Source organism: Eretmochelys imbricata, chromosome 11 (assembly GCF_965152235.1).
Source record: "Eretmochelys imbricata isolate rEreImb1 chromosome 11, rEreImb1.hap1, whole genome shotgun sequence".
NCBI classification, from domain to species: domain Eukaryota; kingdom Metazoa; phylum Chordata; order Testudines; family Cheloniidae; genus Eretmochelys; species Eretmochelys imbricata.
The window spans coordinates 2,512,681-2,527,096 of NC_135582.1; the positions used below are offsets into that span (position 1 = coordinate 2,512,681).

Consider the following 14,416-nt stretch of genomic DNA (forward strand, 5'->3'; position numbering starts at 1 on the left):
CGGCTTGTGGGAGTTTGGATTGTTCTAGAAATGAGACCTGGAAAAGCCCTATGAAGTTCACTTAGCACTTCCCAGTAGTCCCGGACAGAGTGTAGGTTGAGCAAGCATTTCTGGTCTAAGCACTTTCACTCGCTTGTAACATCTTCAATCTTTTGGGCTGAAATTTGGCAACATCAGGCTCAGCCCAGGAGTGACTGTTTTTCAGAGCTGAACCAAAGGTGGCTTTGATTTTGAAAAACGGAGGTAGGTATTTTCTCCCCTGTAATGTGATCCTTGACCAGCTGGGGTGCCCCAGCTAATGGAACTGAAACGGGAACTGCTGCCGGGTGATGGCCCTAGAGCTCCCTCTGCTCTTGTGAAAATCGCCTGATGTGTGAAGAGTGAACGGCGTAAAACCTCTGCACACGCTCACTGATACAGTGTGGTCCCTTCCTGCTCTGTGCCGCTGGACTCTGCACACTTGGGTGTAGCTTAGGACAATGTAAAGGGAGCCCTGACTCCACCGTGGTATAGAAAAGTGTGCAGAATTGAGGCCAGGACTCCTGCCTTCTGGGTGATCCGTGCTGTGCGGGTGTTTCACTGTTGCCCAGCAGCCAGTTGCAGATGCGGGAACATCTCTACCTTCGTTTCTTTTAAAAAACTAGGCAATTCCATTTTAAACAACACAGTGAAGGAGGAAGTCAGGCCAGCCTTGCTAGGTAAGGTTACTGGGGCAGTCCACTGGCTGCTGTCAGAGGTGCTCTGTGTTACTTCACACCACCTCCCTCCATAGCACCTTGGATCGCTCTAAGCCCCTGGTTATCCCTCCACTTCCACCCTTCTGCTGCATTCGGGTGGAGGTGAATATCAGGACAGTACTGAAGAGAAAAGAATCGTCCCTGCAGGCTCTCACCTCTGTGTGAAGCTACTGTTTGCTCTCATTCAATTCATTTTAACAGCACCTAGGAATATAAGCCTGTCCCATTACAGGTTGTCCTTGTAAGTAGCCTGCGAGCATCAGTGGGGCAGGGACTGTGTGTGTTACAGCCCACGGCACAGTGTGAGGGTGGTTCATGGCTAGAGTGATCGAGGAGGAAAGCAGCTTTGTGTAGGAAGGAACAGCAGGCCACGCATGGGGCACTGTGGGAGCAGCCTATGGAAATAGGGCATTGAAGCTGGGCACATGTAAGTGTTGCTCCATGGATGAGCAGAGTCTGAAACTTTCTGGGCCTGTTTTCTCATACTTGCTATTCCCCAGAGCAGTCATACTGCTGCGTGTACTGGGCAGGCCAGGGCAAGCCAGCAGCCCCACAGGAATGCCTTCACTTTTCAGGTCTCTGTGGGCCTTTTCCTGTCCCTGCACAAATAAAAGATGAGCTTATTGAACACTCCCCAGGCAGGGGAAGGGTTGGGGTCCAGCCCCAGGAGTAGGATAATGCACCTGGGATCACACTGTGGGAGCCACAAATAAGTGCGTTGCTGAAGACCCAGAGGATGACTTGGTGTGTGGTAAGAAACCCCTCTGCGGCCTGAGAAGTTGGGGAGTGGGATCACTGAACTGTTACAAGCTGCACTTCTCTTCCTTACTAACCCCTGACTGTAAGGAACCGAGCAGTGACTTACAAGGAGAGGCTGAGGGAACTGGGATTTAGTCTGCGGAAGAGAAGAATGAGGGGGGATTTGATAGCTGCTTTCAACTACCTGAAGGGGGGTTCCAAAGAGGATGGAGCTCAGCTGTTTGCAGTGGTGGCTGATGACAAAACAAGGAGCAGTGGTCTCAAGTTGCAGTGGGGGGAGGTCTAGGTTGGATATTAGGAAAAACTATTTCACTCAGAGGGTGGTGAAGCCCTGGAATGGGTTCCCTAGGGAGGTGGTGGGATCTCCTTCCTGAGAGGTTTTTAAGGTCAGGCTTGACAAATCCCTGGCTGGGATGATTGAGCTGGGGTTGGTCCTGCTTGGAGCAGGAGGTTGGACTAGCTACCTCCTGAGGTCCCTTCCAACCCTGATCTTGTATGAAAGAAGACATCCAGCACTGAGGCAGCCCCTCTTAGTCCTGACAACAGCAGAGCCTAATGCCCAGGCTGATCTTTGCTATTTCACTTAACTACTGGTAGGTACCATCTGTGAGCTGCCTCTCACCCTGGGAGCTTCCAGTGGCTGGCTTCCTTGGTGCCTTTTTGGGGTGTGAGCTAAATGGTGCATCCCACACTGGTGTCCGGACAAACCAGAGGTAACAGGAGCCATTTCAAAGTGCTTGGAAGATCTTTATTCAGCAGTATTCCTGTCACAGCAGAGTACAGACCTCTACAGAGGACAATGCAACCCACACCCTGGCTTGTTAAAGCAGACTAAAATGAGCTTTAAATGCAGCAGCAGTAGATCGAGATTTGCCTCTTGATTGAATTACTTCCTCTGATCACTGTGCAATCACTTTCCCCTCCACAATCTCCTGGGCTGTGACCACCGCCACCTTAATGGTCTGCCTCCGGGAGCCTGAGAGAGAAGGGAAAAGGGGTTACTCGACTGGCACCAGCATCCCGCAGCTCCCCTCTGCTCAGATCAGTGCTGCAGAGCACGGACTCACGCCAGGGAGTGTTGAAGAGGATGTGCCAGGGGGTGACGTAGAACAGCTGGAGTTACCCGGCTGCAGTTAGCACAAGTCTGGGTGCAGAGACTAGGGGATTAGCTCAGTGTTGTGTGTGAAGGGTGTGACTACTGGACAGCCAGAGGGTTGTGAGGCCTTTGTAGAAGTATTAGCTGTTAGCCCAATGGGCCAATGCATCAATATGCTTCAGCAAGATGCTTCTTAGATGACCAAATGGAGCCAGCCTCCTTTCAGGTCCCATTTCCCCTACCACGTTTTCGGGAGCTGGATGTGTCGTGGTTTGCCTCCGAACATGCCAGGCCTGGAACTCTGCTTTCGAACAGGACAGAAGACCAAGCTGAAGGACACGGCCGCATTGGTAGAAGAGGAACAGTAGCTAGACAAGACAGGACATGGTTCTGGCACGCTGAGCGTGATCACACAGGAAGCTTGCAAGCAGCTTGGGGCCAGGGCAGACGTGTACAGCGAAGGAGGTTGCTCTCCAGCTAACTAGTACCCCCACGCTAATGGCACCCCACGGGCTCACGCACCCATGGTGGCTGGATTCAGAAATTCCTCTCTGCAAACACAAAACGTGGCTGCGTTTGTGAGATCCCTGTCCCTCTGGGGGGTGGGATTTGCTTACGGAGGGCACCTCTCCCTCAATAGCCCTGGGCAACTGCAGCTGTAGTGACCATGGGATTTGCATGTCTTTTGTGGCTTCCTCTCTTCATAGCAGCTGCTATGACTACAATCTCTGCCTGGCAACTAGGGCTTGCAGAGCCTCATGGCTGGGAAAAACATGACTGTTACATGGGCTAAAAAACCACGCTCCACTCGCTCCTGCTCTGGTCAACGCCTTTCCACCAGGTGCAGGAGGTTAGAATCCTGCTCAGCTCCCAGTTAAGGGCCCTGGGCTATCTTTTCCTATCCAAAAGCACAGATAAAGAAGACCTGTCAGTGCAATGCTGGCAGATCAGAGACCACACCCCAGCCAATGCTGATTTCATCCTGCATCCGGCAAGGAGACCCGGCCGAAGGAAATGATAAAGCAGGGCGTGGGAGCTGGCAGGACAAACCTACCTGGGATTCAGTCAATCAGCCCTGAACAGGAGGAGGAAGACCCCATATCTGGTGACTGAACAGGAGCAGAGAAACTAAGAGTGACTTCCAAGGGTCGGTAGCACTCGGGGGTCCCAAAGCCAGCTGGATAGAGGGAGAGCAACGGCTGGAGTGTTCATGGCCCTGTGCAATTACCTGTCTGTCACTCCCTCAATCAGCTGGCTGTACTGACTGATCTCATTCTCCAGCTTGCTCTTCAGATCCAGCAGGGCTTCGTAGTCCCGGGCCTGCCGCTCCAGGTCCGCCCGGCAGGTGGCCAGCTCCTCCTGCAGCTTGGCAATGACGTGATTGAGGTTCTCCAGCTGGTCATTGTAGCGTGCTTGTGTGTTCTCCAAAGTGTTCTCCAGGGTCTCCACCTGGATAGGAGCAGGGCTCAAAGCAATTACCTGACAGCCCGTGTGCACCTCACTCACGGATCTCAACGCAATCGCTAGGCCACGGGGGCCTGCATCAGCCCAGGAACACCAGCCCCTGGCTGCGGGGCTCTACCCCAGAGCAATGTGGGGAGGGACCAATGCACCCACCACATCCTGGGACTTGGATGGCTTGATGTGCAGTTGCACTTGAGCTCCCACCAGTCTGAGGCAGGTGCCTTTTCCTTCCCTTGCCATTAATGCTCAGATCGGACCTAGGCTCACCCCATAATTTGGGCACTTAGTTTATTGGTCTCTCCACAAGCATGTGTGGGGTCAGTGCTCTCCGGGCTGTTGTATCTGAGCAGGGGACGAGACCAGTACCACAGCAGTTGGGGGGAGTCTGGCCAGTAAAGCCTGAGACTTAGAGGCAGCTTTTTAAAAACCCTCCATCCCCGCTGGAGCTGGTATGGGGTCGGCTGCTCGCCCTGTGACTGTGTAGCGGACATTGGGACCGGCTCATTTGGCGCCTAGGAGTTACAGCAGGGTCCCTTTCCAGGCCAGGGCATGGCTCTTGCTAAGGTTTAGTGGAGCTGTAACCAGAGAGACTGATGCCGTGGTCAGTTTCAGGTCGGGCCTGCAAGGATTCGGGGGAGAAGACACGGCAGATGCATCCTTCCGGGGCGTGTAACTCAGTCCCTCCTTTACCTGGCTCACTGCACAGCTTTAGGAGAGGGGCAATAAGAGTGCAAACCTCACCTCCTTCCTAAGGAAAGAGGCTCACTGGTAGAAGGAAGAAAACCCGGCCCCACCCAGGAGTGGGTCTTGGATGGTTCCCCCCCCACCCCATCTCAAACCCCTGCTTCCTCAGACTGCAGGAGGAGAATGTTGCCCTGCCAGGGAAGCAGCACGTGCTGCCAGGAACAGAGCTGGGGGAAAGCAGGGTCTTGTCACCATTTTCTGGAGGGTCTGGCGTTCAATCTCCAGGCCCTGAAGCTGCCGGCGCAGCTCACTCAGCTCGCTCTTGGCTTCCTCCAGCGCTTGGGTGTTCACGTTAGCTTCCTGGGACAGCGTGTCAAACTATGGGAAAGGAGAGGGACACCATGGTTACGCCAGAGGCCGTCACGGCGCGGAGTGGCAGCCGCTCTCCTGGGTTCTCCCCTCACCTTGTCCTCGTACCAGCTCTCGGCATCATGCCGGTTCTGCTCGGCCACTTTCTCGTACTGCTTCCGGATCTGGGCGATGCTCTCGCTCAGCTCCTGCTTCTTCGGGTTATCCACCTCCACGGTCACGTCGGAGTTAGCAATCAGTGCCCTGAGGGCCTCCGCTTCCTGCGGAAAGGGTAACGGGCTGTTAGCCGTTCGCACGCGGTCCTGCGCTGGTCGCCCCCAAGCACCGTCACCCCAGTCAAAGCGTGGCCAAGCCAGCCACGCTCCCATGCCTCCGGCAGCCCGAGCTGCCCTGCCCAGCAGTTACCTCCTTGTGGCTCTTGCGCAGGTGGGCGAGCTCCTCCTTGAGCCCCTCTAGCTCCGCCTCCAGCTTCATGCGCAGGAAGCTGGTGTCCTCCATGATCTTGCGCAGCCCCTGGGTGTCCTTCTGCACGCTGTCGCACACCGCCTGCTCCGCCTCCAGCCTGGGGAGAGATCAGATCAAAAGGCGGAGGAGCGGGTTTCAGGCAGATTGCATTGCGAGCACCGGCTTTTCTTACTGCAGGAAGCTTTCTTGGATCAAGACAAGGACGAGTTAACCCAGCAAGGTGTGAGTAACACTGGAGCCTGCGGATTCAGACATGTCCCAGTTCCAGGGTGAGGGGCACAATAGAAATGCGGACAGGCACTTTCAAAGCACTGATGTGGCCAGTAGTCTGGAAAACGCCAGCCACCTTAGCGACACCTGGGGGAGGGAGCTGCCCCCAGGGCAGGAACCTTCAAACTCGGCAAGGCAAGTTGCTTTGTGAAAGTTCTGGGTGTGATGGTTCAAGGCAGCAGAAAGTGGATTTGTCCTGCCCTCCAAGAAGGATGGCGAGGGAAGCCACAAAGCCAGCCCCAGGACTAGCAGATCTTACAAAGAAAGGCTTCAGGGTTAAACACATTCAGTCATGTCGGGGGAAGGCAACAAGGTGTGTAGGAAAGAGATGTGGGGCTGGCACCCAGAGAGCTTGAAGCTAGGGGAGGTCGGCATGAGCAACTTCTCCCAGAACCAGCATCCAGGGGAGATGCTGAGCACCTGTCCTGCACCTCTGTAACAGAGGATGCCCCACCTAGAAGTAGCTCCTCTCTGGAGCACTGGCCCTTTGGAAATGCCCTCTAATCAGAGGGCAACGCTAATTCAGGGGCTTGCTTCTGTTTCCTCCCAAAGTGGAGCTGCTGGTCAAGGGAAACCATGACCTGAAGTGTCCCCAGCCTCTGTTTGCCAGAAGCTGGGAATGGGCAACGGGATGGATCACTTGATAATTCCCTGTTCGGTTCACTCCCTCTGGGGCACCTGGCATTGGCCGCTGTCAGAAAGGACACTGGGCTAGATGGACCTTTGGTCTGACCTAGTTTGGCCATTCTTATGTTTGGGAGACTAGCAAGGGAAACCAGGTTCTCTGCCCTACATTGTATTGGGAATCCACTCTCACTGTTCTAGACTGACACTTTGCACCTGCCACGTGGGGCAAGGTGCCCTGGATTCCAGCTTGACCCTAGGAGAGGTGACTGGAAGAAAGTGGGAGGAGTTAGAAGTGGACACGTACTTAGCGTTCAACCACATGGAGTTGCTCCAGAGAAGAAATGTGGGGATCCGAATTAAGAGTCGGAGATTTTAAGGCCAGAAGCGATCGCTGACTATCTAGTCTGACCTCCCACATCGCCCAGGCCAGAGAATCTCACCTAGTACCTGGGGACGTTGTCCCTCTCTCCTGTGCATGAGTTTTAATGCTTGGGCATTTGTTACTAAACCCCAGGGACAGAGCTCAGGGCACCGTTAGCTCTGAGGAGTTTGGCCGCAGTAGTGGATTGCTACAAGCTCACAGCTGTTGAGCGGGTCTGTTTCCCCAGTCCGGGGGAGCATCCTCTGCTCGACACACAGCTCAAGTGGCCAGGCTGGCTGCGACACGAGTAGTGAGGTGAATGAGGTGACCTACTTGACCTTGAAGTCATCGGCCGCCAGCCTGGCATTATCCATTTGCAGCAGCAGCTTGGCATTGTCCATGTTGAGATCCTCCACCTGCAAGAGAGGCAAGGGACTTCAGGAAGGGATGCTAAAGCAAAGGCAGTACGTATACTCTCCCCCCCCGCCCCCCCATCTCTCCGCAGAGCGGCAGGAGCGTGGCTTACAGCTGAGGAACCCAGCTGCAGAGAAGCTAAATTCCATCACCGCGTGTCTATCCCTGAGCGAGACAGGCCAAAGGTGGGGTCTTGGGACTCGACCTGCCACCCTAGCCTCAGCTCTGCACAGATTCCCTCGGGGTCTTACCTCACTTAGGGTCACTTTTACCAAGGGGCTGAGCACCCTGCTGATGTCAGCGAGGGCTGTAGGGGCTTTGTAATCTCTCAAGTCAAGCCCCTGATCTGGGCCTAGCTGTCGGCTCGCACCTGTATGCAGCGATCAATGAAAGGTGAAGCAATTGGAAGGGGAAAAGGCCCCTACCATAGATTGAGGCCAGAAGGGATGATCAGATCCAGTCTGATCAATGCTACATCTTTAGTATTCCTCATCTCCATACGCCTGCCCACTCCCAGACTTCCTCATTCCTGGGCACACACTGAGCTGGATTCCATAGGGCAGGCACCCGTCCCCCCGGCACGCAGGGCCGCCCATCGCTGCAGTGTGTGCTCTTTGAGAATATCCATTCGAAACCCTGGCCTCCCTCTTTGCCCTCCGGCCGCCTCCTCCGCTCCCTTCCTGGCAAACCCCGGTCCACTCCCAGTCAGCCGGTCCATCCCCCTAGTACCCCCTTGTTACTGTCTGCTAAGCACCTCCCAGTCCTTTGTCTTCACTACCCCTCGCAGGCAGGGCAGGGCTAGTGTCCCCCTTTCAAAGAGGGAGAATGGGGGCACAGATCCCAAGTCCCAGGGAGTCTGTGGTGGAGCAGGGAATTGAGCCCAGGTTGGAAAAACCCCAGGCCTGAACCACTGGGCTGTCCTTCCAACTCCTAGCCAGGCTGTCCCCCTGCCCTCCCGCCATTGTGGTCTCTAAGTGACATATTACAGGTTATTTTACACACACACACCCCCGAACCAAAATGTGAAACACCCTCAGCTTAGAGCTGCAAATTTAAGCAAATAAGAGATGTGATTTGGTAAAAGACAGGTTTTTGTTAATAGATATAGATTGTCATATCAGGGTTTAAAATGTTCATAAATATTAAAATACATCGGTTCTGATGGCACAAGATTAGACGATGTCTTATTTTTATTATGGCTAGGGGCCTCAAAAGCTGGAAGTGACCTGGGTCTCATTGGACCTCTGACCACTGCAGTGCCCTTATCTCAGCCTTGATCCCCTCTTCAGCTTAGCTCCTCCTGAAACCAGTTCAGACCCGCAGCTCAAGCACAGAGGGAACCTGCCAGTGGGTTTCATGTTTCAGAAACTGGCACATTTGCAAAGCAAAACAAGGCATTTGTTTTGCCCCATGGGGCTCTTCGAGCCACCGGGTTGGGTTGCAGCAAAGTCAAGCCAAGGGCAGGTGGCTACACTGTCCCCAGGGGAGAAGCTGTTACTTTGCGGCCCGTGGGGATCTCTTCCCAGTAGCGTTGAGTCAGGTCGCCCAGGCACGTTCCAGGGAGGAGAATTTAACTGAGACGGACAATCCGGCTGCTAGCAGCGGCTTCCAACCAAGCTGCTTTCTGCAGTCTGGGCTGGATCCAGAGCTTGTTAGAATCTACGGATGTTGTTGAGCCGTGGACCTACGCTGCTGCTCCAGAAAGAGTCCTCAACTTCCCGAGCAAGCCGCTCTGTTTCAGCGCGGCCTTTCTAGCCACCCCCATTCGGACACCTGGCCAGGTTCCCGCTCTTGAGTTTCCCTAATCAGAAGATGGCACAGCGAGATACAGCTGCAGCGTTTCACCCAGAAGGGAGAGGGAGGGGCTGTCTGTCTCCATGGGGCTCGTGGCAGGATCAGAGACCCACTAAGGTAGAAGACAATGCAGTCAGTGCAAGATTAGGTCTATCGGAGGTACCCCTGGCTTCCATACGACAATGATTGAGGAGTCTGATGGGAGACAGAGTAAGCGAGGTCTTTCCCTTCCAGGCAGTTCTCTGCTGGCCCAGCGACAGATTTGGAAGGCCTCAAATTCAGTCGGTATATGAGTGGACTGACTTTCGGAGGTGCTGAGCACCCATCTCTCACTGAAGGCAGCAGGTGCTCAGCCCCTCTGGAACGAGACTCAAGGCCACGTCTATTTCAGGGGGAGATTTTCAGATGTGCCCAAGGGACTTTGCCACGCAACCCCCTGGGGCCCATGTGCTTAAGTCTCTCCGGTGCTGTTGAAAATCCTACCTGAGCGCTTTACGTTTAACACAAGCTTGAACACTGGGGCCCTTCTGGATCAGTCGTTAGACATTTAAAGCGAGTCAACCCTGCCCCCTGCAGGTGGAAAGGATTCATCTTTTGCTAATAGTTCACTGGGTTTGGTTTTTTAAAAGACATTTCAGATGGCCCCAGTGCATTCCTTCTCATATTCCCATCTGAAATATACTGTTCCTCATTCCTGTTTATAAATGCAGCAGGAAAGGGGCTGGGAGGAGGGGAAGGTCCCTTGTTTCTCTACTGGACTGGGATGCAAATATTTAAACAAATCACCCACCCAGCCCAAACTGGATGCTCTTGTTTTCCAGCCAAAACTCTCAGGGAGGGGTGGACTTTACAGGCTGCAATATACAGGGATCCTTCACCCGTCACCAGAATGCAGCCACTTCTGAGGTGGCGGTTTGAGACAGGAAAAAGAAGAGCATCGTGTGCAATGGAAACGGCGGGGGGAATCTGGAGAAGCGGAGAGTAGTGGCCAGCGTTGCAACGGATGCTGGACAGCCGGGCTAACACCCTTAGCCTTGTGAGAAATGCCGTGACTTCTAAGGAACTCCTGTGAACCTGCAGAACTATGAACGGTGGTGCGTAACCTATCACTTAAATCAGCCTCGGGACCAGATGACCGGCAGATAGCAAATGTAACACCAGTCTTTTAAAAAGCCTCCAGAGGCGATCCTGGCAATTTCAGGTTGGTTAGCCTAACTTCAGTACCTGGCAAATTGGTTAAAACTGTACTAAAGAACAGAATTATCTAGGCTGACCAGACAGCAAATGTGAAAAATCGGGGTGGGGCGGTAATAGGAGCCTATATAAGGAAGAGACCCAAAAATCGGGACTGTCCCTATAAAATCAGGACATCTGCTCACCCCAGGATTAGGGGACACAGATGAGCACGATATGGCGGGGAAGAGCCGACACGGCTTTTGTAGAGGGAAATCACACCCCACCAAGCTATTGGAATTCTTTAGGGGTGTCAACAAACATGTGGATAAGGGTGACCCAGTGCATCTATTGTACTTAGACTTCCAGAAAGCCTTTGACAAGGTCCCTCAAAGGCTCTTAAGCAATGTAAGCAGATGTGGAGAAGAGAGAAGGTGGTCTTATGGGTCAGTAACTGGTTATAAGATATGAAACCAAGAGTAGGAATAAATGGTCAGTTTTCACCATGGAAAGAGGTGAACAACAGGGTCCCTCGAGGATCTGTACTGGGACCTGTGCTGTTCAACATATTCATAGAGGAGCTGGGAAAAAGGGGTGAAACAGGGAGGTGACAAAGTTTGCAGACGATACAAAATTTCTCCAGGTGAAGGTGACCACGCAGAGTTACGAAGGGATCTCAGAAAACTGGGCAACAAAATGGCAGATGTAATTCAAGGTTGATAAATGCAACGTAACGCACGTTGGAAATCATCATCCCAACTACACATACAAAATGATGGGGTCTAAGTTAGTTACCACTCAAGAAAGATCTTGGCGCCGTTGTGGCTAGTTCTCTGAAAACATCTGTTCAGCAGGCAGGAGCAACCGAAAGAATTAAGTGTTAGGAACCATTAGGAAAGGGATAGCAAGTAAGAGAGAAGGTGCCATAGTGCCCCTATATAAATCCATGGTACGCCCACACCTATAATACCATATGCAGTTTGTGTTGCCCCACCTCCAAAAAAAAAAAAAATAAATAAAAAATTAGAATTGGGGACAGTATGGAAAAGGGCAACAGAAATGATGAGGGGGATGGAACAGCTTCCTTGTGATCAGAGATGAATAAGACTGGGACTGTTCATCTTAGGAAAAAGACGACTCAGGGGAGCTGATTGAGGTCTACAAAATCATGAATGATGTGGAGAAAGTGAATCAGGAAGTGTCATTTCCTCCTTCACTTAACACACACGTCGGGGTCACCCAATGAAATTAATGGGCAGCAGGTTTAAAACAAACACAAGGCCAAACGCACAGTCAACCTGTGGAACTCCTTGCCAGGAGATGGTGTGAAGGCCAACAGTTAACTGGGTTCAAAAAAAGAACTAGAGAAGTTCCTGGAGGACAGGTCAGTCAATGGCTATTAGCCAGGATGGGCAGGGACACAAGCCCATGCTCCTGGTGGCCCTAGCCCCCGACTGCCAGAGGCTGGGCCTGGAAGACCGGGGATGGATCACTGAAAAAAAACTCTGTTCTGTTAATTCCCTCTGAAGCATCTAGCCCCAGCCCCTGGTAGAGAAAGGATCCTGTGCTAGATGGACCATTGGTCTGACACAGTGGCTATTCTTGTGTTCTTAGATCTTTAATGACCACAAGTGGTGAGGACTCCAGATTTATAGCCCATGCAAGCAGGGGCTCATCCAACAGCACACCCCCTAGAACCAAGCTGGGAACAGGGAATCCTCTGGAGTCCCCACCATTGCTGGATGCCTAGACCAGGACTCCCTTGGGGGAAGGATTCTGCTCTCAGGAAGGATGTTGATATCACTGAGCCCTCTCCAGTTTGAGCCCCAAGAAGGATTAAAGGGTGGGACAACATGCCTTATAGCAACACACTCAGAAAGCTCAAGCTATTTACCTTAACAAAGAGAAGGTTCAGGGATGACTTGGTTACAGTCTATAAATACCTACATAGAGAACCAATATTTAATAACGGGCTCTTGGCGCTCGCAGAGAAAGGAGACGATCCAGTGGCTCGAAGCCGAAGCTAGACACATTCAGACTGGAAAGAAGGTGTAAATTTGTAACTATGAGGGTAATTAACCATTGGAACAATTTGCCCAAGTTCATGGTGGGATTCCAGACTGGGCTGTTCTTCCAAACGGTCTGTTCTAGGAATGAGTGGGGGGCAGTTCTCTGGCCTGGGCTGGGCAGTGGGACCACAAGGGTCCCTTCTGGCCTTTGAATTTATGACTATATTCAGGGAAGCAAGAGTCACAATGACCTTGAATTCAGCTTGATCCCTGGGTCTGCTGAAACCCACAGGGCATGTCCAGATCCTTGTTCACACTGTTTGGACAGATGACGAGATCTGTACAGAGACAGGGAATCCGGATCTAGGCACCTTTGTTTACTCTCAGGAGGCTAATAATGGAGAGAGGGAAAAAAACACATGCTTATGTTTGGCAGCTTTAGCAGAAGTGACTGTTTAACCATCAGCCCCAAGAGACTGCCAGAAGCGGGGGAGGGGGAAGAGAGCCAGCTGGAGGCCAGCTAGGCAGTGCTGTGGGGACAGCTGGCCCAGGCAAGCCAGCTGCACCCAACAGGTATGTTAGGACTTTAAAGGACAAGGGATTTTGTTTCAGCAACTCTGGAAGCCCAGCTACTCTCTGCAGGCACTTCACCCTCCTCTCCCCTGCCTGGATGGCTGAGTTGGAAACAGGAGGGATTAGACACCAGGGGATCCGCTGGGGACTTTCAAACCTGAAGAGATTCACTGAGAGACAGACAAAGCCGCAGCTGCAGTTCACGGGCGCAAGGGGCTCCTGATAGATCAGCCCCTGAGCGCCCTTGTTTCAAAACACAGTGGTTTTGGGGGTGTAACTTGAGATGTCTAAAGAGGTCTGGTTTTCAGAAAGTGGGTGCTCCGCACAGTCTGAAAGTATCAGGCCTCTTCAAGGCATCCCAAACCGAAGGACGCTAACGTCACCACTGAAAATTTAAGCCTAACTAACCCCCTGACCTTTGACAGTGATGTCTCCCCTTGGCTGTCGGCAAAGGGCAGCAGGGCCGGAGGGTTAGAGAGGACAAAGGAAAGAGGATTGATCTGCCCAGAGTTGTATCCTTGCTCAAGGTTTTACAGCTTGCCGGAGTATTGTTGGCTGGGGCTAGGCTAGGCCAGGCCTGCAGCCGCCCTACTAACAGGGGGAAGTGTGAGTTCCCAGGGGCAGGAACCCCCTTGGGTCCGTGTGGGTTTCCACAGAACTTGGTCGTGGGCAATAAGAAGCTTCCAGAGTTTGACATGAGACCTAAAGGGCCAGGCTCCCGCACGCCTCCCTGGTGTTTCTGGTGGTTCAGGGCAAACCAATGCGGCACCAGCAAGCTGGGGCTACCGGGCGTGGTACTTCTCCAGAAACTGACAGCCAGCTTGGAGACGCTTCCTGCACTGACTGGGTGTGTCCGACCCCTTACGCCCTCAGATCTCTCTGCCCCGGCTCCTGTCTGGCCTCAGCGGGCTAAGGGCAGGCCAGAGGTTCTACCCCGGCTCTGTCACCCCAGGGAGGGGGTCAGGCAGCCAGCGCTGACCTGACGGGGGGCAAGAAGAAGACCGACTCCCTCTGCCCTCTTTCTAAGGTTAAGGAAGGGGTGACGGGGCAGGGGACACGGGACAGCCCCCTTGTCCCATTTCTCTGGGGACCCACAGCAGCAGGGCCCCTGCCCTGCCCAGGGATGGGGTAGCACCGTCCCCAGAGCTCCCCCAGGGTCGGCCAGCTCAAGGCGCCCCCCCGGCTGGGCCCTACCTGCTTGCGCAGCTCCCCCAGGGGCCGCTCGCAGGCCTCCCAGTCCCGCTGGCCGGCGCCCCCGCGGCGGGCCCGCACCTGGGCGATCTCCTCCTCCAGCGCCCGGTTGGCCGCCTCCAGGCCCCGCACCCGCTGCAGGTAGCCGGCCAGGCGCTCGTTCAGCCCCTGCAGCGCCTCCTGCTGGCTGCCGGCCCCCAGCGAGTCCAGGTGGGCGCGCAGGCCGGGCAGCAGCGCCTGCAGGCGGGACCCCGAGGCCCGCGGCTCCGAGCCCCCGTACATGCTGCCGGCCGAGGAGCCGGGCCACGGGCGGGGCGAGCCGGCCAGGGAGCCGCTGCGGGAGCGGGACATGGTGCGCGGCGCTGCCTACCCGCGGGGCCGCCCCGCCGCTTTATCTAGCGGGGCCGCTGCATTATGCAGGAGCCTCATT

The 14,416-nt window shown here is 54.0% G+C and overlaps 1 protein-coding gene across 1 annotated transcript; it reads right to left on the reverse strand.

Annotated features, from left to right (window-relative positions):
- Nucleotides 1-2,450: 2,450 nt before the first annotated feature.
- LOC144272055 (keratin, type I cytoskeletal 18-like) lies at nt 2,451-14,337 on the reverse strand. Its single transcript, XM_077829844.1, has 7 exons — nt 13,990-14,337; nt 7,166-7,248; nt 5,515-5,671; nt 5,205-5,369; nt 4,993-5,118; nt 3,821-4,041; nt 2,451-2,472 (listed from the first exon to the last, which is right to left on the reverse strand). The coding sequence occupies exons 1-7, from the start codon at nt 14,335-14,337 to the stop codon at nt 2,451-2,453; spliced, it is 1,122 nt and encodes a 373-aa protein (XP_077685970.1).
- Nucleotides 14,338-14,416: the final 79 nt, after the last annotated feature.